Source organism: Streptopelia decaocto (genome assembly GCF_964273445.1).
Source record: "Streptopelia decaocto genome assembly, chromosome: 3".
In the NCBI taxonomy this organism is placed as follows: Eukaryota; Metazoa; Chordata; class Aves; order Columbiformes; family Columbidae; genus Streptopelia; species Streptopelia decaocto.
Window position 1 is genome coordinate 19,804,393 of NC_138656.1, and position 21,784 is coordinate 19,826,176.

The window sequence follows — 21,784 nt, forward strand, 5'->3', positions numbered from 1 at the left end:
GATCTTCTTCAGTGGCTTCTTTTTTAATACTGATATTGTTACCCTGTTTGAGCTCTACGCTGCACCTAACCGCCCGTGTGCTCTGGTATCCAGTGGAGCAGAAGCCTGCGGGTCTGTGAACACGCTGCGGCCTTGCAGTGTGCTGGTAAGGAGCTGGAAGACCACGTGTAAGTGCTGCTGTGGAGCATCCCCTTGCAGTCTCAAGGTGTGCAGGCTCGGCCTTTTGCAGGATGACTGTCCCCTTCTTGGGTTTCAGTAGCCACGAGCCTCTTCAGCAAGCCACACAGGGATCTCACCTCCCTAACCCTTAGTTTTGCCGGACAATGTTGAAGTTGTGCGAATTGGATGGGCTAGCAAATCACACAGAAATGTGCAGGAAGGCTCTTATTCCCTGTAGCCAGGGTTCTTATTCAGCTGTTTCTGTCATACCTGTGCACAGTTATAACTTCGTGGCAATTTCCTTGCTGCTTGGGAGCGGTGGCTTGTTTGGTGTACTTTTTTTTAAAGTGTGTGCAAGCACCTTTTTTCATCCTACACAAGTGATATGTTGCCCTGAATGCAGAACCTCACCCAGATCAATATCTCAGCCATGCAGAGCAGTGATTGATGGCTCCTGCCCTGGTTTCTCCGGGAAAGTGAAACCCATTCCTGCCGTCTTTGGGAATCCCAGGGCCGGCAAGACCCTTTAAAGTATGAGATTCCCAGAATTTCTTCTAGGTTCTCTGATCTCAACTGTGGTAAGACTCTGTGTGTTTGAACATAATGAAGTGCTCACGAAAAGCTGACATGGCAGGGAATGTGACTGATTTCTGCCTGTGAAAGAGGGAGGAAGGTGTCACGGAGTCGTGAAAGGCAGGGTGTGTGGGGGCCATGCAAAATACTCCAGACCTCCATGGAGAACGCCATGAAGCTCTCTGGTGAAATACCAAAAATGACAAAGTGACTCTGCCATGGGTCGTGTATAAGCCATGTTTCTGAAGAGCATTGCATACTTATCGTGCTGCCCCAAAGCCATGCTGTGCCTTCCAGCCTTTTGAGAACAAGTTTTACTACAGGGAAGGGTTTGTGTGGGAAAGCTATGGAAACAACACTGGATGCTGCTTTTCTCTGCATCGTTATTCCTGTGCTGTTGTACACAGTTCTTGCCCAGGAGGCCTTTCTGCAGTGTGGTTTCCCAGTGTTGCACAAAAACATTGTTATTTAGGGTGCTTCTCTTGTGAATAGCAGTTAGTGGGGTTGGGTTAGAGAAAAAGTTTTCTACCTCCAGGGTAGCAGAATGAGTGATGAAATAGTAATAGGCTGAGAGGAAAAATTTCTGGAGTTCTTGGGGTGAAAGAAATCTGTTGAGGAGCCCAGCATAACATAAATGTTCATTTGATTTAGCTCTGTTTAGTTCATTTAAAATAGCTGTGACATTGCCTCAGTGACCACCATTTCACATGAGGCAATCTGTGAAGATCACTGTTGTGACTTTGGTGACAGTGTGGAGAGCCACCCAGCACACCTGCTGCCTTGCTCTTGTGAACAGCTCTCCCTTCCTTGCCTTCTCGACTGGTGTGTCTGCACAGAGCCTGGTATTGTCTAGAGAGCTCTAGGGAGTGAGCGGCGCTTAAATAAAACCTGTCAGACAGCGATAACTGTACAATCTGCCACCCTTCTGCAGCTTCTGTTCTAGTAGCTGAATGTTTGCTGATGAAAGTTAAAGCATGTAGAGCTCAATGTTAGAGGAGCAAAGGTTCAATCAGGCAGGGTGCTTGGTGGGCTAGCAGGATGACTGGCAGGGCAAGATTTCTGTCCAGTTCTGCTGTCCTTGGTAAGTTGTACCATCCCATTATAACGTGGTTGACTTGGACCATCTGAACATCCATTGCTTCCAGTGTTGGAATAGCGTTGCTGGTTACTGGTTACTTTTAACTTGCAAAATAACAAAAAAGATCCATCTCTTTTGGTGCGGAAGCGCAATGTGTGCTCTGTGCCAGTTGGAGGTAGTATAATATTCTTGGGTATCTGCACAGTTACTAATGACTTCCTGAGTGTTTGCAGCCCAGAGTGGTAGGACAAAAACCCTTTATGCCTTTACCTAATAACTTCAGCTGTTGTCAAATAGACATGATCACCAAGCATAGGAATTTTGTGCCGGTTGTCTTTGGCATTGCTGGTGGATGTGTTGCTTGCCTGCGCTGCTGTGCACAGTCTGCCTGTTCTTGGTGTACTGACAGTCACCTGGGTCTGACAAGCACTTGGTGGCAGTCATCTGGGTCCACTGACAGCCCAGAAGGCCAATCATATTTTGGGCTGCATCAAAAGCAGTGTGGCTGGCAGGTCAAGGGAGGTGATTCTGCCTCTCTGCTAACATGAGTCTCCACCTGGAGTTCTGTATCCAGCTCTGGAGCCCTTGGTACATGAAAGACATGGACCTGTTGGAGAGGGGCCAGAGGAGGCCACAGAAATTATCAGAGGGCTGGAACAGCTCTGCTGTGAGGACAGGCTGAAAGAGTTGGGGTTGTTCAGCCTGGAGAAGAGAAGGCTCTGGGGAGACCTTATTGCCATCTTTCAGTACTTGAAAGGGACCTGTAAGAAAGATGGGGACAGACTTTTTAGCAGGGCCTGTTGTGATAGGACAAGGGGTGATGGTTTTACACTAAAAGATGGGAGATTCAGGCTAGATATAAGGCAGAAATTCTTTGCAATGAGGGTGGTGAAACTCTGGCCCAGGTTGCCCAGAGAGGTGGCAAATGCCTCATCCCTGGAGACATTCCAGGCCAGGCTGGACAGGGCTCTGAGCAACCTGATCTGGGTGAAGATGTCGCTGCTCATTGCAGGGACTTTGGACCAGATGACCTTTCCAACCCACACTATTCCATGTATCTATAATGAGGGTTGTTCTTCAGGGTACACTTCCCTTGCAGCAGGGGTGCGTTCACACCCAGAACCAGTGGTGAATCGGGAAGGGCTACCCTACTGCAAAGGTATGGTGTGACATGATGCCTAATTAATTTAATAGTAGGATGCTACTCAAATGGATGGTTTTGTTCCTTTGGTTTCCATCCCCACCCAAAGCCATGTGTGTTTTGTAGCTTCCCTGTGCATTTAGTAAGGAGTTTGGTGATGGTTGGGAGGAAATGCTACCTACACTAAAGGCAAAAAAACAACTAAAAGGCTTATGTGGTTAAAGGGATATGCCATGTGGCTGCATAATCAGACATAAGGGGGGGTGGGATTTGAGAAGAGCATGACTTGTCTGTGTCAGCTCACCATTTAGGTCAGCTAAGCTGTAGCAGTCAGATCCTACCTTATGCTCTCCTTAACCTTCATGTTGTCTTGAGAGATGGTAATAGAGGGGAATTTCTGCACTGTATTTGGGTATTCTCATTCATTGCGAGGATTAAGTTGAACAGAAACACATATTTATCCTGGTGAGACTGAGAAGGTCATGTAGCAGGAAGCCTTTGCTTCTTGGAGGCAAGTACATAGGAAGCTCGAGCTGACCTTGAAAGCAGTGAGGCATGCAGACTGTTGTGCTGTGTGGTCTGAAATTCCTGTTTGGTGTTTCTTTCTTCTTTGGTTGTCCTGAAGGTACATGGCTGAACAGCATGTTCTGGGAGTGCAGTGTAAAGGAGATGTCAGCCTGTGGTGTGCTAAATTGTCCCTGAATTTTACATTGTTGTAACGTGCTTTAGGATACCAGACTGATGGTGCTGTATCACAGAACAGCCCAAACAGTGTAACCTGTGACTTTGCCCACACTGGAATTACCCATGTGGTTAAACGTGTCGTTTCAGGTGCCAGAAATGGTGTGTCCTCTGACCTACCTGAGTATTTTGGTTTGTCATAGATCTGCTTCATGGCGGTAGAACACAGATTTTGGCAGCTGTTTTCCTGCAGGAGTGACTAATGTGATGGAAGGAGTAGTGTTTTCAAAAGTGTTTGGCACTGAGCTCTATGAAGTTGCTGGAATTGGAGGAAACCAGTGTTCTACTCTTCTTTTTTTCTGACTTGCTACGTGATTGGTTTATGTTGCTATTAAATCACAAAGCTGCTGCTCTCTTCTTATTCTTGACTAGACATTGACTCAGGAAAAAACAATCCTCTTTTCTACTTCAATACTCTGCCTCCCGCATGGGAGCTCCCAGGGGCACAGCCCCCTGTTGCCAGTAAGTAGAAGGTAACACATTTGCTTGATGCATGAGTCAGGCACTTGTTGCATGATAAATGTGGATTTAACTTTCACGTTCTGGTGGGCTGAGGTCGAGTGTTTCCTGGTGTGAATGTTGATGGTCTTTTTATTGGCGACATTATTATATGTTGGCTGGAAAAGCAGAAAATGAGTATTTTCAAACCCAGTAAAGAGTTGGTATCTTAGGCAGTGGGTGGTGTGATGTGGGTGGTGTAGGTGCCAATTTACCGTGATAGCCTGTTTTGTTTAGGTGTGGGTTGTGTTAAATACGCTTTCATCCCTGGTGCAGGTGTAATGTTGCTTTTCTCTGTGAAGGGACCTGGCTTGTACAAAATCTTTTTTGATTACCAGGAAAAATACTGGCCTTTCTTTTCATTGTAAGAATATACATGTATCTTAAGGGACTATTTTGAGAGGTGTAATTCTCGAGTGTCCTGACAGGCAGCACTTGGTGTGGCTTTTTATTGGCCTCTAGCTGTCTAGGAAGCTGAGAGAACAGTAACACTTATTCCCAGTGTGGGGATGCAAAGCTCTGGAGCAGCAAGAGCAGTTTAGTTTCTTTTTTATTTTCCTTTAGGTTTTTTGTTTTGTTTTTTTTAGTACAGACACTACCTCTGGGTTTGATGCAAATACAGAAAATTGAGATGATTCTGGTTTAAGGTTGAATTCATAACCTCACTCATTCTGCTTGGATGTTGCCTTGACTTTAGGCTCTGGTTAGGTGCAGTGTGTACTGAAGAATGGGAGGAGGAGCAACTGTAAACCCCTGTGGATGTGTTACCTATTGTAAGAAATTTGTATCTGCCTGGAAGGAATACGAAATGCTTTCTCCTTGTGTACCAAGTGTTTATAACCCTGTGCTGAAGGCAGAAGATGAGGGAGTATCTGCCTAAAGGGGCAAGCCTCCCAAGACCCCATTTTCCTTTGCTGACTCCAGGAGGAGGAGGAGCAAGCTTCAAGTAGGACACCAACAGTGCAAGTCCAAACACCATTACTTTTCTGCCAGTCAACTTGCAGCAGGTTTTGGTGAAAGTGTCCAACAGTGGAGAAGCAGTGGCTCTAAGGATCCACAAGGAAGGATTTGGGGAAAAGGGGGAAGAGTACTTGGGGGGGCGGTAACGTGTGAAGGAGATGAACTTCACAGATGGCAGTGGGAGGCGATCTATGAACATGCTGCTATGTGGTAGTCAGGGTTTGTTTACCCTTAATTCTTGCAGTTGTTTAACTACATTGGTGCAAGTCCAAGTGTGGATTTCAGGTCTGAGCAGAATGAGCTGTACATGTGTTGGCAAATGTGGGTGCTCAGTAAAAGGCTGTGGTTTCCTATATACGTTACTGAAACACATTTAGTTTATATATCTTAAAAACCAAACAAGCTGGCCTGTATATTTTAGAACATTGGGGGATGAACTAGGTGACCTTTGAAGGTCTCTTCCAAGCCAAACTATTCTGTGATTCTACTTAATGCTGATGTTACAATAGGTACCCACAGTGCAAAAGTACAAGTGGCTTCAAAAGCCACATTTGATTTGAGATGTTCTTGCCTTCAGTGGTATGTGGGAGCTCAACCAAGGAGCGTGTAGTGTTTTGCTCCTGTGTTTAGTGTTCATCCAAAATAGTGAGCTTCATTTGCATGTATGTACCTGTCTGATGTCTGACTTATGGGAGAACTTTTGCTCTCTTCCTGTGTATGAGAATGACTGAAGAAAAACATCAAGTCAGAAAATATAACTTGGGTTCAAAGTAAAAGTCTTTTGTTTGGAAAGCTCTCTTCTCAATGTCTTTGTGTGTAATACTCTACTGAAAGCAGGGGGGATGTAGGTTAGGAATCCTGTATTTGCCAGTTCTGAGCTATGCCTGACAGATCTCACAAAATCAAGCTGGCTAAACTAAGGTGATGATTTTCTATAAGGTTTGGCAGGAGGACTGTAATCGCATCTTCCACGTTTTTAAGTCTGAAGTGAAGCACTGAGTTCTGTCTTTGAGGCTGCAGTCTCTGAAGCAAGAGGGTTGCAAACCTTCATCCGTGAATTTTGGATGGTAACAATGCTTTGGCCAGAACTTGGACTGTTTTCCTCGCAGCTCTTGGGATTCCGCTAATGATGGATGATTCAGATGCGTGCCTGATAATGAGACATAATGTGGCGTTTGGGGCTGTAGTGTTTGCCCAGTTTAACTAGTATATACCAAAAGCAGATGGCTTTCATTCTGTTCTCTCTACATTAAGGATTACGGGGAGGAAAAAAGGAAGGGAAGGGGAAAGTTTCCTCACTGCTGTTTCCAGCTTTTTTTCCCCATCTATCTAGAAGTGCACATAGATGTATGTTGTATTTTAAGTCCTAGAAAAAACTGACATTTTTACCAAAGATAAAGCACAAATGTATAATAAATTTATCTTTAAAATAATCTATACAAGCAGAAACTAACATGCCTTTGAGAGTAAAGACTCGGTCTTGTTTTCTCCTGTGATACAATTGAAAGGGAAAAGGGCTGTGCTTTATATAGACTGGGAATAATCTGAACAATCCCACGGTGCTTCCTACTGTACTCCACCTACCTTGCATCATAACTTCCTTTCTCATATTTATGGCCAAAAGCCAGTACAATAGAAACTGAGCAGTGTGTGTGTGGCGGGTGAGACAGCCAGAACTGAACTTCGTGCATTTGGGTGTGGCTATAGGCAAATACTAAACTTTACTCTGCGTTTCTGTTGAGCCTGGCTTCATTGAACAGCTGAATATAAAAAGGATCAGGGATAGCAATCATCCTGTGGGCATATCTTCTAGTAAGTCTGTTATAATCTTTTGCTTACCTTAATCTTTTGCTTACCTTAATCCTCAGTCATCTACAGTAAGCAAGGATGTTGCCTACTGAAGGACTATTTTCAGGTTCTGAGAAACCTGATGTTAAAGAATCACTGAATTACTTTATTATTGTGGTATACTTTGCATTAAACGAAGAGCTGTAACTGGGCACCAGTTCAGAATGCTGCTTAACAGAACAGGAAAATGTGCTGTTGTGCAGGCTGTCTTCTGTTATTTAGAAAGTTGCATCAAGTCAGCAAAAATATCTATTTTAGCAGCTGATTTCTTCATGACTATCTGGGAAGGTGCAGCATCAGTGTTCCCACTAGGTAAGATGCAAAATGTCCATTTAAAACTCATTGTTTGAAGAGGTTTTAGATTTATCAGGGAAGACTCATTTGTGGTTAAAACTGTGGGTATTGGGTCTGTGGGTGGAAGCAGTTATTTCTCATTTCTGTCACCTCTACTTGAAATCTGATAGTTACTCTGTTCTAAAAATTCTAGTTGCTAGTTTTTCAGCTAACTAAAATTAACTTCTAAAAAGATATTATAGTTCAGGATGTAAATTATATTGTTGTAGTTATTTTCCATCCCACACAGTGTTTAAAAAAAGCTATTTGGCATATTTGTGAAATCTGTATTGATGTGTATTGCTGCTGTGTAACCCCACTGTGTAGAAAAGACATTGTAGTGCATGTTACGAGCTCCTTTTTGGAGCACATCAGGTGTAGATGCTCTCCATGTTGTAGGAGGATACATTGCCTATATTGAACAATTTGCAGGGTAATATTATAGGTATAACTCAGATAACAATAGAGATACTACTGCACAGCATTGCCTTGTCCACCTTAAGAGTGACTTTTAATGCCTCCTTAAAAATGAGGGCTAAGAAAATTTGTAATGCAAGCTAAGACCATTACCTGTCTTATGGAAATGTAAAAACCCCCAACAGTTGTATTGTGTGGTTCAAGGGTATTAGGTTTCGGTCTAAAATGCAGAGAATATGGAATGTGGTACAGAATGATATTATTAGCTCTAATGCAAGGTAATGGAATGAATCACAATTTCCAGAGGCAGTGTTCTTATTTGGCTGCCGAATAATGTTCTTGTCTATGTCGTTGCTTTCTTGTGTGCCTCAGTTTCCCTGCTTGTAAAGTATGAAACTGCTTGCTTGTGTCATGACTTCCTGGTCATATGGTGCTTTGAAAATGAAAAATACTAATTGAATCAGTGCTGCAGTTTGTGTTGTATGTTACGTGCTGTGCAGGAAGACTACATAAAGTTAAGAATTCAGCAACTGGTGCAAACCAGGGTTAAGGTGTATTTGTTGTTGTGTTTGTGTGGTTTTGTGTGTGTGTGTTTATTTATTTATTTTAAATAGGTACTTGGTTATAATCATCTTATAAGGGGCTGAGTTTTGCCCCAGAAGATTGTTGTCTGTTGTGGAAATTTTATTATCTAGATCAGTTATTTCACTAGAAACTGTAAGGGAGGGAAAAAGTATATTCATCTGTTAAACTCGGGTAGTTTCAGTAATTAATGAAGTCCTTGTATTTTAATTTGCATCATGCACCATAATAGTTTTTCCTTGAATACTCGCATCCTGAATAATTGAATATTATTATATTTTAATTTGAAAATGTCAAATTTAACAGCCTTTTAATACCTGAGATGTGTGATACCAGTTCTATAATAAGTAAGGCGTAAGAGAAGTCTGAGCCCTATGGAAAACATCATCAAAACCAAAAATTCAATTGCATTTCCATTTTTTTCCCCTTTTATTCAATAATTGACATCATCTGGTCTAAGGAGAAGATTGATATGAGGTCTTTGATATGAAACTATACCTCATTGGAAGTATGTGAATTGTAAGGCATGTGTTTATTCGGGTTTGTATTCCGAACAGATTTGAGAGCTATTTGTGTTTGTTGTGTGGTTTGGGGGTTTTGTTTGTTTGTTTGTTTGTAGTTGTTTGTTCATTTTGTTTTAAAAAAATGACAAATCAGGACCCAAAATGTAGTGTGGTCATAGCCTAGCCCTTTTGTAGAGCTAGCCATTCTTAAATGTTTTACTTTCAGTCAAAAATGTCTTTGCAGCTGTTGAGATGTGTTATTATGAGACCATTATTATAATATGTTGTATTTAATATTGATGTAATTATATGAAGTGACCCTGTTGATGAGCTTAGCAACAAGTGGGTCAGATTTGCAGGAAAATGTAAGGCTATTTGGGATTGACGTGCAGAAGAGAGATGGAGGATGATAGAGTGGCGTGTGACTTGCTTTAATTGATGCCTTATTGTGTCCTGTTTGGTTGCTTTTCTTGCTACGTTCTGTTCCTGGGCGTGTTACCATCCAGGCTTAGTGGCTGGAGTTGGAGGTGATGCATAAGTAATATGGGTTGGAACAAAATGCTATATTTCATGCTGAGAGGACTCAAAGCTGGAATTCCTGCCAAGTTGGATTTTCTTAGATTTGTGTCTTAAGTGGCAGGCTTTTTTGAGACATGAAGTCCTTCTTTAGGTTCTATACTCTGCCATTGAGTTGTTTGTAAGTCATAGGTCGCAGTCATTCTTTGCAAAAACTATCTCTTGCTTTAGCTCATGTGTCCTTGGTCATCCCTTCGTGTCCTTGGTGCATCCGATCGAACTGCCTCATTTGTGGTGGCTCCGTAACTGCAAACTTTTCTTTCTGAAGATGTAGCAGAGTCAGCTGAAATCTGTGAGGTGATTTTTTTAAAAGCAACTCTTTCAGAAGGTACATAGTGCATCCCTGGTTTCTTGCAAGTGTGCCACAGTACTGGAATGCTTTTATATTTTAAAGCCTCTGGTACTTATAAACAGTGAGTACATCTTGGGGGTGAGGTGGGGAATGTGGGGGAAATCTTTAGTTTAGAACTTAGGGACTGAGTTTAAAAGTGCTCAGCCTGTATGCTGGGCATTCCTAAAACTCAATCTTTAAATCTCTAGGAGAGGAAAAAAACCCTGGTCAAAGGCTATGTGGAATTGTCGGATATTTCAGTATTTGCCTGGATGCTGTATTTAAAAGAAGCGTTACATCTGACTGAGATTTGTCGTCTTCTTTTTTATCAAGTCTTTCATTATTATACTTGAAGCTGAATTTTTTGCATGTTGTTTTTTCTTTTTTCCTTCTATCTCAATTCATGGATGCCAATATACAGGGTGTTTCAAGAAGATGGACTCAATTTGAAATCGCCGTATCTCTGCAACCACTAACAAAACTCTCACCACTTTAAAGGACGGGGCATTAGGGTTACTAAAAGATTACTAAAACTTGACAACTCATTAAACCACTTGTAAATTTTTGTGTAATTGTAATATGTTGCCATTGTGAAATATACTGCTTTGAAATTGGGTACATCTTTTTGAAACACCCTGTATACCTCTCTTAACTTCAGCTTCAGGGAGGAGCAAAAGACTGCTTTGTGCTCAGGCTTGATGCAATCTACAGGATTCAAACTTCTGAACAAGATGCCACAAGAGTATTCTGGTTTCCTTTGTTTCTTGCTGCTGCATAGTGATCAAACAGCAATATAAACTGGCTGGTAAGGTGGTTAATAAATGTTGCATTTGAAACGCTCCCAGGGGAAGGATGATTTCTTGGCATCCCAGTGTGAGGTGGTGGAAGCCACAGCAGCCACCAAGCGTTATGAGCAGCGCCAAGAAGCCGTAGTAGGCTTTTGGTTCACATCGGCTTTACCTTTTGCAGCCCTTTCCTGGGAGAGAGACATTTCTGTGATGGATGCCCTCTGGCTAGTGCTTGCCCTGGGCTTTCCCAGGAGACCTCACAGATGTGCAGGCAGATGTGCAGGCAGGGCTGGCTCCTTACCTCTGCCCTGCAAGGTGATAAAAGTGACTGCAGTTTGGGTGGGAGAGGAGGGACACAAATGCTTAGAGGACTTCTGAATCATCCCTGGAGCTAAAGGGAAGTGGGATGAGGTATCTGTGAAGGTCATGTCAACTTCATAGCCTTTTAGTTGCTTTAGACTTTTTGAGGTATGCCTTGGGGGAATTTGCAGAGTGTGGTTGCCTTTTTTTATTCTTCCCCAGTTCCTAGAATACCTAGGATAGAGGTAATGCAGACACTGCAAAGTCTCAGAAATGACCCCCACACATCAGGTTTGAGTGCTCTTGGCTTAATGTATTAGTAATTATCCTGAGCATTGTGGATGGAAATGGCAACTCGTGATCCCGTCTGTGTAGTTGTCTGTATTGGTAAATCCTAAGGATTAACAACTGGATATAAACAGGCATGCAGAAGAGTGAACAGCCCTGCTAGGGTCAAATTAGGTCTGCTTTGTGTATAATGCTATGTTTTTTATAATTTTATCTTAATTCCCATCTGCGAGCTCATTTTAAAACTAACAAATGTTACTGCAGATACACAGCCTGTGTGATGTGGTGGTGTTCTGAATATGAGGTTGTACATCATTAAATGTGAAGTGTTTATGTTTTATGTAGCTGTATAACCCTGCTGTAAAGCTATTTGGGATCTTCTTATTTTACACTTTTCTGTCCCAATTCTTGTGATTAAGTGGTATTCTCACCTGGTTGCACGTGGCATCCCTTACTGTTGACCTCCTCTAGAAAGCACCACATCTAAAAGACAGCACATTCAATGGCAAAAGATTAAAGCTGAGTATCAGAGTTCCTGCTTGGAAAGCTTTGTCTCTTAATTTAGGTCAGTACTTCAGTGCGCTGTGCTGTAAACTGTGACAAGAAATGGTTGGGGGATCTGAACATTTTCGTAAGGATTACAGGCAGCCTTGAGCTCTCTTTCAGCAGACTTTTTTCCACTCTAGGAATGTTTGTAGAAGGTCTCTAGGAACGTATCAGAAACTGTCATCTTGAGGAGCTGAGTAAAACCAGAGATCAGAAACTCTACATGCTCTTGGTGCTGAATCTAGTGCAGTTCCAGGGCCCAAAATACTATTTGTAAGTATTTATACTGCCACAAGTGGGATGAATACTTATACTCTGTATAATATGACATGCTGAGTGTGGAGTGTTTTAATAGAAGTTTTTTAAAGAATAAAGGCAACTACTCTTATAGTGGGTAGAGGGGACCTCAGCACTCAAAAAACCCTGCAGAGGGATGTGCCTGTGTGTGGTTGTTTTCCGGGAGGATCCCCAAGTAGCCGTTCCTAAAACTATGAAGAAGATGGAGCTAAATTTCACTGCAGTGGCATCAAAAACACTCATTCCGGAGTATTCACACAGACCTACAGAAGTAATGTTTGCGGTAATGTGTTGGTGTGTGGTTTGGGCTTTTTTGTTGAGATTTTTTTTGTCTGGTTGGTTGTTTTTTTTTCCCCTCCTTTCTTTAAATTTAGAAGGATATTTATACCTCTCTCAGCTTGTTTGTTTTGGACTCTTTTTGGACCTTTGAAGTGTTGTTCTTAAGGATGTGTACCCCTTTTACCCTCTAAAAATGAGGACAGGCAAGGTTTTGTGTCTTTTCCTACAAAACAGCTTTTCCATTGGTATGAAAAAGACTGAATTGTGCAGCCTGTTGATAAGATTTCTACTGCTTGAAATGCTTAGTGGAGTAATTACTTTCTGGAGACATTTGACTGATTTTTGTGTTGCTGGAAGTCATGCGACTAGCAGCCAGTTGATACTGAAGTTGAGAATAGGTCTTAGGAGAGAATTGACATTAATTTTTGGCTAGCAGCTAAACTTTGATAGCAGTTTAATATTAATAGCATACAGAGAGGTGATATTCAGAGGCAGTAGTCATCAATATTTTTTTTTTAATGAAATGTCAAATAAGGCAGCTAATTTTTAAAATGCTCATTTTCTAGTTGTGGCAGGAAAGGCATGAGCAAGAATAACATCTAGCTGTGTGGTGTGTTAGTACAGAATAATAGCCAAAGATGAAAGATCCCTCTAGAGCTGTGAAGAGGAAGCCAAGTAAAATATCCTTACTTTCCTGTGAATGGTGTTTGGGGGGGACCCTGTATTCCAACTGAGATTAAGGACATTGTAAGTCGACTTGCGTTTCTAAGAAACCTTCTGATGAAATGCGTTGGCGTTGTGGGAATGCAGTTTGGTTTCCACTTCACTGCCTATGTAGTAAGCTTTGAGTAAGCTCTGGTGGTGGGGTGTTTTGTTTGTGGGTGTTCGGGTTTTTTTGTTTGTTTTTTTTGGGGGGGTGTCTTGTTTTTTTTCAGATGTAATTGCAATTGTTTTTCACTATTAAAAGTGTTTGTGAACTGTAGATGACTGTTTCTCCTGCTGCATCAAATGGGTGCAGCATATATGTATAGTAAACTGGGAGGAGCCCAGACATGTCACCTTGAGAGAAGGAAGGAGGTCCAGATTTTAAACGAAACAATACTCCAGCAATGAAATGTAGTTGGGCACATAACTACTTCTGTAGTGTCTCTAGAAGTGGCACTTGTGTTGTAAAAAGTATTTGGGTTTGTTTTGAGATTTGTATGCACAGTAGTTAATGAATTATACTCTTATGTTGAAAATAACACATTTAATGAGATTGTGACTCCTACATGCAGTCTGGCTTTGTGTTAGAAAGTAACTGCATGCTGTTGCCTTTGTCTTTTCCAGATGTTTCTGACGGTGTACCTCAGTAACAACGAGCAGCACTTCACGGAGGTGCCAGTGACCCCCGAAACAACCTGCAGAGATGTGGTGGAGCTGTGCAAGGAGCCTGGCGAGACAGAGTGCCACCTGGCTGAAGTGTGGTGTGGCTCAGGTGGGTTAGGTAGCTCTGCACTTGGTGAATTACTTTGGCATTCACTGCTTCTAATAAAGTGGCACACTGAGACCTGACAACCGTGGTCCTGTCCCAGAAGGTTTCTGCCTTACCATTCTGTTAATCTCTTCATCAGACCTGCTGTGTGGTAATGCATCTACAGAAAGGCTCACACTTGCAAAAAGGAGTTAAAAGCAAAAGAAGGGGAATTGAGCACATTGTTCTTGTTGTGTATGCAGCTCTTTTCTGACTCAAATGGGTCTCTGAAGGGTGGGGGTGAGTTTTTCTCTTCCTCCTTCTCCCCATGGTGGGATCCCAGTGGCCTGTGGGAGGTTTTGAAGTAGTAAATATCAGTAGTTCTATGGCCCAGTCAGATTTTTTTTTTTTTAAACCCTCATTGTTGTTTTCATGTGTAGTGGCAAAGGAAAACTTCCTTTTTTTCTGATGACACCTTCATTGTTCTCGATTGTGTTAATTGAGTTTGGAAGGGAAGGAGTGCTACTAAAAGTAGTAGGAATTACCCAATGTGATGTGCTCTAAACATGTGTGGTGGGTGTGAAGGAGGATGTAGAAACTTTTGACTCTTCCCTGTCCTTTTAAACCCATGAAAGGTGGTTTTACGTCTGTTGTTGCTGGTGGCTTTTTTCCTCTTCTTTTATCTTCTTGCTGAATTTGTTTTTGTCTTGGAAGCTCAAATCTCCCTGGCTTACAATGCTCCACTAGAACTGGAGAACAAGTCAACAAACAAATCAAAAGCTAAAGTATGGGTAGCTTTTCATGGCTTCAGTGGAAAAGGACTCTTGACTATCTCCTGTCTCCATGGTACTCATTAGATACTGGTAGCCATCCAGGGGTGTAAAACAGATAAATCATGGATAGAATTTTAAGTCATGAAAAAGAATGATATTTGATCCAACTTCTTTTGCGATGCTTCAACAAAATTATAAAATAATCAGATAACAAGGGCTTATGTTCCTGTTGTCCTCTGCTGTTGGTTCAGGCTCAGACCTGTTCTAAGAAGTCTTTGGTTGGCTGGATATTTGTTTAATAGCAAACAATGTCTGAGTTGTCTCTTGATTTTTAGCCTCTTCTGACAGAGATGCAGTGTTTCTGATATTTTAAGTTTGAAAAAATGAAAAGCGAACTTCTGGGTGAGTGAGACTGCATAATACATGGAGGTTTATTTGTAGAATCAACTTGTCATCCTCTCTGGTGCTCAAGGAGATGTGAGAAAATAATCTGCATACAGAAACAAAGTGAAGCAGATAATCTTTTGGGAGATTAGTCTTTGCAAACACGTCATGTGATACCATGAGAAGATATCTAAATTTTTCTTGCACAACTATTGTCATAAAGCTGAAAAAGTATCATCATTTATACAGTGAAAACCTTGATAATTGTTTTAGAAACCAAATTATTCTCGTTCCCTTCAGTGATCCAGTTGTATTTACTAATTATTTACTGCTGTATGCAAACACTGGTGTGTGTGTATATGTGAAACTGTGCACAGTTTTAAATTGTACTGGGTAGCAAAAAAAATGCAGTAGTCTCAAATCACGTAGCATTAAAAGACTTGAGTGCTGGATGAAGTATGTGTTGTTTCGGGTAAAACATACCCTTTCTCAAGCATCTGTATAACATCCAGTAGCAAACATTTGCAAGATAAGTTTTCATGGGTATCTTGGATATTTTTTGTGCAGGGCAGGCAGCAGCAGGAGAGGGAAATACTTGTAGCTTTTACATAGCCTTATTTTAGATGTCAGTAAAGTTTGCTATCTTGTTTTGCCGAGATGTGCCATGGCTTCTGTTTTGTTTGCATTTTACACTGAACAAATTAAGTTTAATTTTAAAACAAACATGGCGCAGGGCAGCTAACCTTCTGCCGTAGAAACAAAAGATTTATGTTGGAGAATGACTTCTCAGACTTCAGTTAGTGAGATCCTTCTTAGATCCCTTGTCTCTTTCTGACGCTTGCTCAGGAATTTTAGCTTCTATTGTCAGACCTTTTTAAGTGTACTTTGAAGGATTGCTGCAAATGTGCTTGAGGCACTCTGCTCCCTGAAGGGGGCAAGTTTACTGTTCTCCCTGTCCTCCCAGTTTTCCTTGAAATGTGATGAGTATCAGGGCAAACTTTCTTGATCTTCCTGTTACCAGAATTCAGTGAGGTGACTACCTTGGCCACTGTGGAAAGCAGACAAAAGGTGTGTGCATGTATATATATATTTTTTTTTCTTTTGCGTGAGGCAGGGAATTAAAAAAAAAAAGTCTGATTGTTCTTTCTTCTTTCTTTCTTTCTTTCATCTTGAGCTTTCCTAATGTAGTTTTGTTTGGTATTTGAAAATCTTTTCGACCTTCCTTTGAAGTCACTGAGTGATATTGACAGAATCCTTGTGTAAAGGGCATCTCCCTTGATTATAGAGTTTCAGTTGAAGTATTGCCGAGCTGCTAGAAATCTGTCTTGTAAGCCTGCTGTATATTCTTTAAGATGGAAAACTGACAGGGGCAGTGTTAGCGTTTTTTGTTTGTTTTTGCCTTTTTTTTTGTTGTTGTTGAATTAAGGTTTAGCAGATGAAGAGCTTTTTTAGCTGTCTAGACAAGTAACCGCCAAGAGACTGCTTTTTCTGTAACAGTGACCTACTTGCTTATTCTGTAAAGCTAATCTCTTTTGACAGTGACTCCAGAAATTTTCCTTCCTAGATTGCTTGAGCACAGCTGCAGCTTTTTCATTTAAAGAAACACTTATGTTGAAAAGAGCTTTTCACATGCTGAAAACATATGTTAGAATCTCCTCTACTTATGAAGCTGAAGACATTTATACTTAGCACCAACTTTGACTTTGAAAGACTCTGCATTGAATATGAATGAACTGCTCTATGATTTATTTTTTTTTCTCTTCCCGCTCCCCTTGCTTAGATAATGAAAGGAAACATTCAACAAAAGTAATGTCAGGAAAAACAACAGTGGTGCAAAAGTGGAGGTATTTAATTTCAGTCTTTTTCTGCTTCTCTTATTTCTCAGGCCAGGAACAATATATTCTGTTTGTCTGGCACCCAGCAGAAATGGATCTAACCTCATCATGGGTCCTGGATGTTGTCATAAGATACTATGACAATATCCTGACTACACAAAGTTGACTGCTATGATATGTTGACCACATCTTTGCCATCCCTTTTAAAATAGACGTAAAAATGTATGGTAAAATGTCTAGAATAACGAAAGCAATTGCTTTTATGTAAGGCCAAGGAGTAAATCTAACTGTATCTTCTCTGTGAATGCTCAGCTATGAAGTGTGTAAAATTTGGAAGAACAGTAATAGAGAAAGGGAGGAGTACTGGTAAATGAAGGCAGTAAATATAGACTCCCAGTGGATTTTTATAATATCAAAATGCAACGAGTGAGGCTTAAAAATTAGAGATGTGACTGAATTCTGAACTTAGGAACAAGAGCAGGAAAAGAAGCTAAGTGGACATTGTGCATGTGACTTAAGAAACTTTGTCCTAAGTGTCTGAAAAGACTAGTGAGTTCTGATTGAAATCACCTTTCACTGTCTCGTCTTCCTTTCCTTTGAGCCATGAATCCAAAATAGTTTGGCTTTTCCAGGTTTATCAGAAGTGTGGCTTTTGAAACGCTTGTCATCTGCACTTTATCAAATGAGCTGTCTGAGAGAGTGAGCTGGATGTATGGCTGACAGGAGCTGTAGGAGAACAGGAGCTGTGGTGGCTCACTGAGGGTCAGACCTGTTGGGTGCTGCCTGGGAGCCTCTTTGGGGTATTGAGAGCTTCTGCCTGACCTTGAACACAGGGGCTGCAGTCCCAGTCCTAGGGAAGCGTTATGAGAAGAATTCCTCTTTGTGAACTTATCTTTGCGTCTTAATTCTCATTAGAATAGGAAGTAAATGAGTACCTGTAGGAATCGGGGCAGAGGAACCCTTGAGGAAGGGGTGGGAATGACTGAGAGAAGTTCGAGGTACCACAGGAGCGGAGCAGAAGGTGCAGCAGCAGTTTCCTGTGGTGGTGAGTTGGTTAAGATCATTTGCAAACACAAAGCAAAGGCACTAGAGCCAAAAGCTCTAAATTGGCTGTTTGATTCCCCTTGGGCTGTGACGGTGCCTCAGCTTCTCCCTTTGGGGACAGATTTTGAAAGAGCTGTATCTGGTTTTCAGAGGTGTTGGTTTAATTTCAGAGGCAAGGAGTGGTGCAGTGCTTTCCAAAGGGAAAAGTAGAAATGCCTTGAGTGAGGGCAAGGGTTAGGTGCACATGCTGCACCTGCGTTAGAACACATGTTCAAAGATGTTGGACAGATATTTTTGTTTTGTTTTGGTATGTGCCCAAGCTACATAGAGATGTAATGGACAACTGGCTTTTTATCTTTTCAGAACGTCCCATAGCTGATAATGAACGGATGCTGGATATTTTGCAGCGCTTTGGGATGCAGAGAAGCGAGGTTCGTTTCTTTCTTCGGCATGAACGCTCTCCCTGCCGGGAAGCAGGTAGGTGTTGATCTCAGCTGGTTCATTTGTCTAAGTTTCATTTCCTTCCTCCAGGTTAACAGCTTCCGTATGTTATTTATTAATGTTGGTAGTCAGTATGGTGTTGCAGCCCGTTTTGGTCTGACTGTTCTTCTCTTATGAATAGAGAATGCTAGTAACAGAAAACTTGTTCATTTTAGTAAGTACTTCATCTTCCCTTTTCAGATCTGGGGATGTTAAAACCAAATTAAAACTTTTGCAGGTTTTCTAGAGCTGGTCATCACCAAAGCATCCAAGTGCATCCTGGGTTATATATATTAGCCACAGCTAAATATCTAGAGATCTATGATAATATCTTCTTTTAAATCTAGTAACTGAACTGTTTTTCAGTATTGTAATGTATTATTTGGGCTTAGGATGTTTCACCTGGATAATACTTTACCAGGGCGGTAAACTTGGCATATGTGGTAAAAGAGTTCGTCGATGATTCTCCACAGTTTACACATATGTATTAGTTTCAGTGATAGCATTAAATGAACTGCCTGGTCAAGTTCTCTGAGAACGTGGTATCTGTGCATTCTACATCTAAATGTGAAACCTATGAAGAAAACTACATTTCTGCTTTTCAAGGTTTTTTTTTTTTTTGTACATCCCATTTTAATCTCTTTAGAATCCTCTAGACTTCTGCTTTTAAATAATTTACTGGATTCTTCTTCGTCCCTCATTTCTGTTTTTGTGTTTGGTAATCTTCCTTAGTGGTTGCTGCATTTGTGTTAAGTGGCATTGTATCCAGTATATTTTAAAATGGCTAAATACACCTCTGTTTTAAATGTGTAACAATGATAGAACAAGTACATGAACAGTTAAAGCTGTGTCAACTGTATCTACTAAGGATCTTTCAGAGTAGTTTAATTGTCAGGATGTAATTTTTCAAATCTGGGGTGCTTGTAGTATAAGAATTATTGTTGTTTTTTTGGCCACAGCATTGCTAATCAATATGTTTAAGGAAGACCAAATGGATGGTTAGGAGCTGTGCAGTTAGTCTTGCAGGAATATGCTCTTGAAATAGGTATCGAATGGGTGAGAAGATAAGACATAGCTTTACCCTGTAGTACATTTATGTCCTGGGTATGCTTGGTATTTGGCATCTGAACACTGTTTGTATGTAATTTGATGGAAACCTCAAAGTAGGATTCTACTTAAGTAACATCTTTATCATCACAATGACTGCCAGGAAGAAGAAAAAAATGTGGTTTTAAACTCTTATGTGCAAATAATCAGCTGTAGATTAAATAGTGCTTCTTTCATGCTCTGTGACTAACCTAACCTTTAACTATTGTTCCATGAGAGGCAGTTGACAAAGGCACACCAGAACATCTAAATGCTGGTTTAAAGACATCAGTCCAAATGACTTTTTGTGAATTAAAGAGTTATTTGTGTCATTTGCATATGGCAACACATTTTTGTGACTATGCATCTGTAATGCAGACTTACTAGGGGCCAACCACTTGTGGACCATGGGAGAAGAAATATTGGAATAGCATACTATTGGTTAAGCTTTTTTGCTTAGTCTGGTTTTAAACAGTCCTATTTTTTAAAAAATAAATGTTGACATTCAACAGTGACCTCTTCATAAAATGTCTTGTGTCATCAGCTAAGTTTATCTTAGCGGTAAGCACATGGGAAGAACAGGTGTGCAAATTCTAAACCCTAATGATTGTACTCTTTCTCCTTTTGTATTGAATGCTGTGTCTGAAGGGAGAAGAAGAATCCTGAAATACCTTACCATCTTTGATTATTCCTGTATTTCTATCTAGGGACTGGACAAAGGTCTCAAGATCCAGCCTTAAAAAGAAATGGTGTGAAAGTGCCTGGTGATCGAAGAATAGAGAACGGAGTAAGTGCTTGATGTGATGGCCAGTATAGTGAAAATGGAGGCTGCCCTTCCTTTGAGATACTGGTGCACATCCTGTCCTGTAAACAGAGAGTCTATTTTGGAGAGATTGCTAATGACTGCTTTAAAATAGATGCAAGGCCTCTAACAGTTATCACCCTTGCTTTCAGTTTTTAAGATCTCTCTGAGATACATTGGCTGCCATATCTGTGTTTGTATTGGTGATCTCAGAGCAGTAAATTCAGCATACTTTCCCTTCTCTACTCTCACCGAAAAGTGATGCTCATTTTTCTTCCTTCAGTTCACTGATTATTTTCACATTCAGTTTTGTGTCAGAGATCCTTTAGTTCCAGATTTCAAGTTGAGACCAGTTAGCATTTTGGCATTGAATCCATTGTCTGTCATTTAGTCGTGCTCCAGAAGATATAATTGCAGATATAAGATTGAATCTAGATTCAAGAAAAGTGTGAATAGATAACTAACGTAATAATAGTCCTATCTTGGAAGGTGGTGGGGATTTTTTCCACCACTATATTTAAACTTTCCATTTTCTTCAACTTACGTTGAAGTGCTTTGAATTGCAGCGATACACCTACAACCACAGATCCATCCTGCCATGTGCTGAACCTTCTAGGCTCAGTCAGTCAAAGCTGATTCATGCTGAGCTTAATTATAAAGGGCTCAGGAACACCTCTTTTAAAATGCTTCTGGGATTTTGCTAGAAATATTAATTTTTCAAGAGATGTCAGCTTATGTGTGTTGCTGGATTGAGCTACACATGTGTGACCTTACAGCTATTTATACTTTTACCATTGAAATATGCTATTTCTTTCTAATTTATTGGATACTCAGTTGTGTTGTTATATTTTTAAGTAACTTTGTAATACTTTTCTGCAGCAGCTCTATTGAGTTGCATGCTAGCCAAATTAAAAATTCTGGACTTAGCATGCTCTGGATTTTCTTAAACAGGTCACTGCTCCGAGGATGGATATGACACTGGCTGAACTTCAGGAGATGGCATCACGCCAGCAACAACAAATTGAGGCTCAACAGCAAATGCTGGCTAATAAGGTGAGTTTGGAATGAGGTTGTTTACAACCAGGATCAAAGGTAGTAAGAGTCACATGAGGTGGAGGGAGGGCTGGGGATTTGGAGGTTTTTCATCTCTTATAAACAGAGAGCACCCTTTCTTTGGCTCCCTCTTTTTAACATTGAAAGTCAACTTATACAAATATCCAGTAGTAAAATATTAAAATAATGCCAGTGATGGAAGTGAATGTATAGCTAATTAAAAGGATAGAGCATATAAAATGAATATGTTATCATTTATCCTGGTGGCTCTGCCAGTCCTATTTGTGTTCTATGCGGTGACCAGCCATTCACAGGTTTCATCACTGAAAAACACTTTTGTCTCTGGATATAATGCTGTCCTGTAATGATATCTTGCATTCTCCTGATAGAGTTCAATGTGCGTGGTTTGCTGGGGCAGCTGTCTGGAGAAGATAACATGTATGTGATAAAAGTAACTAGGAGAGTGAATTATGAAATGCTTGCTGAATGATAATTGAAAAGCTAATGAAAGTACAAAAGGTGCTCCTGAGTAGTTTAGGGGAAAAAGTACTCTGAATGCATCTGCAGAATGGTGGTATGGATTTCATATTTGACTTAGGTGTTGTTGGTACACGCTGGATCTGAAAATATAACAGA

General features: G+C 40.8%; 1 protein-coding gene across 5 annotated transcripts in view; it reads left to right on the plus strand.

The window, feature by feature from the left end:
- Positions 1 to 21,784, plus strand: part of TP53BP2 (tumor protein p53 binding protein 2) — a 72,499-nt gene that overhangs the window by 31,382 nt on the left and 19,333 nt on the right. For 4 of the 5 annotated variants that reach the window (XM_082049453.1, XM_082049454.1, XM_082049450.1 and 1 more), the window contains exons 2-5: positions 13,568 to 13,715; positions 18,091 to 18,204; positions 20,001 to 20,080; positions 21,047 to 21,148. In XM_082049453.1, the coding sequence (XP_081905579.1) occupies positions 13,568 to 13,715; positions 18,091 to 18,204; positions 20,001 to 20,080; positions 21,047 to 21,148 (444 nt within the window). Of the gene's footprint in view, positions 1 to 6,840; positions 6,963 to 13,567; positions 13,716 to 18,090; positions 18,205 to 20,000; positions 20,081 to 21,046; positions 21,149 to 21,784 lie in introns of those variants that run through there. The other variant, XM_082049452.1, reaches the window with a different exon arrangement.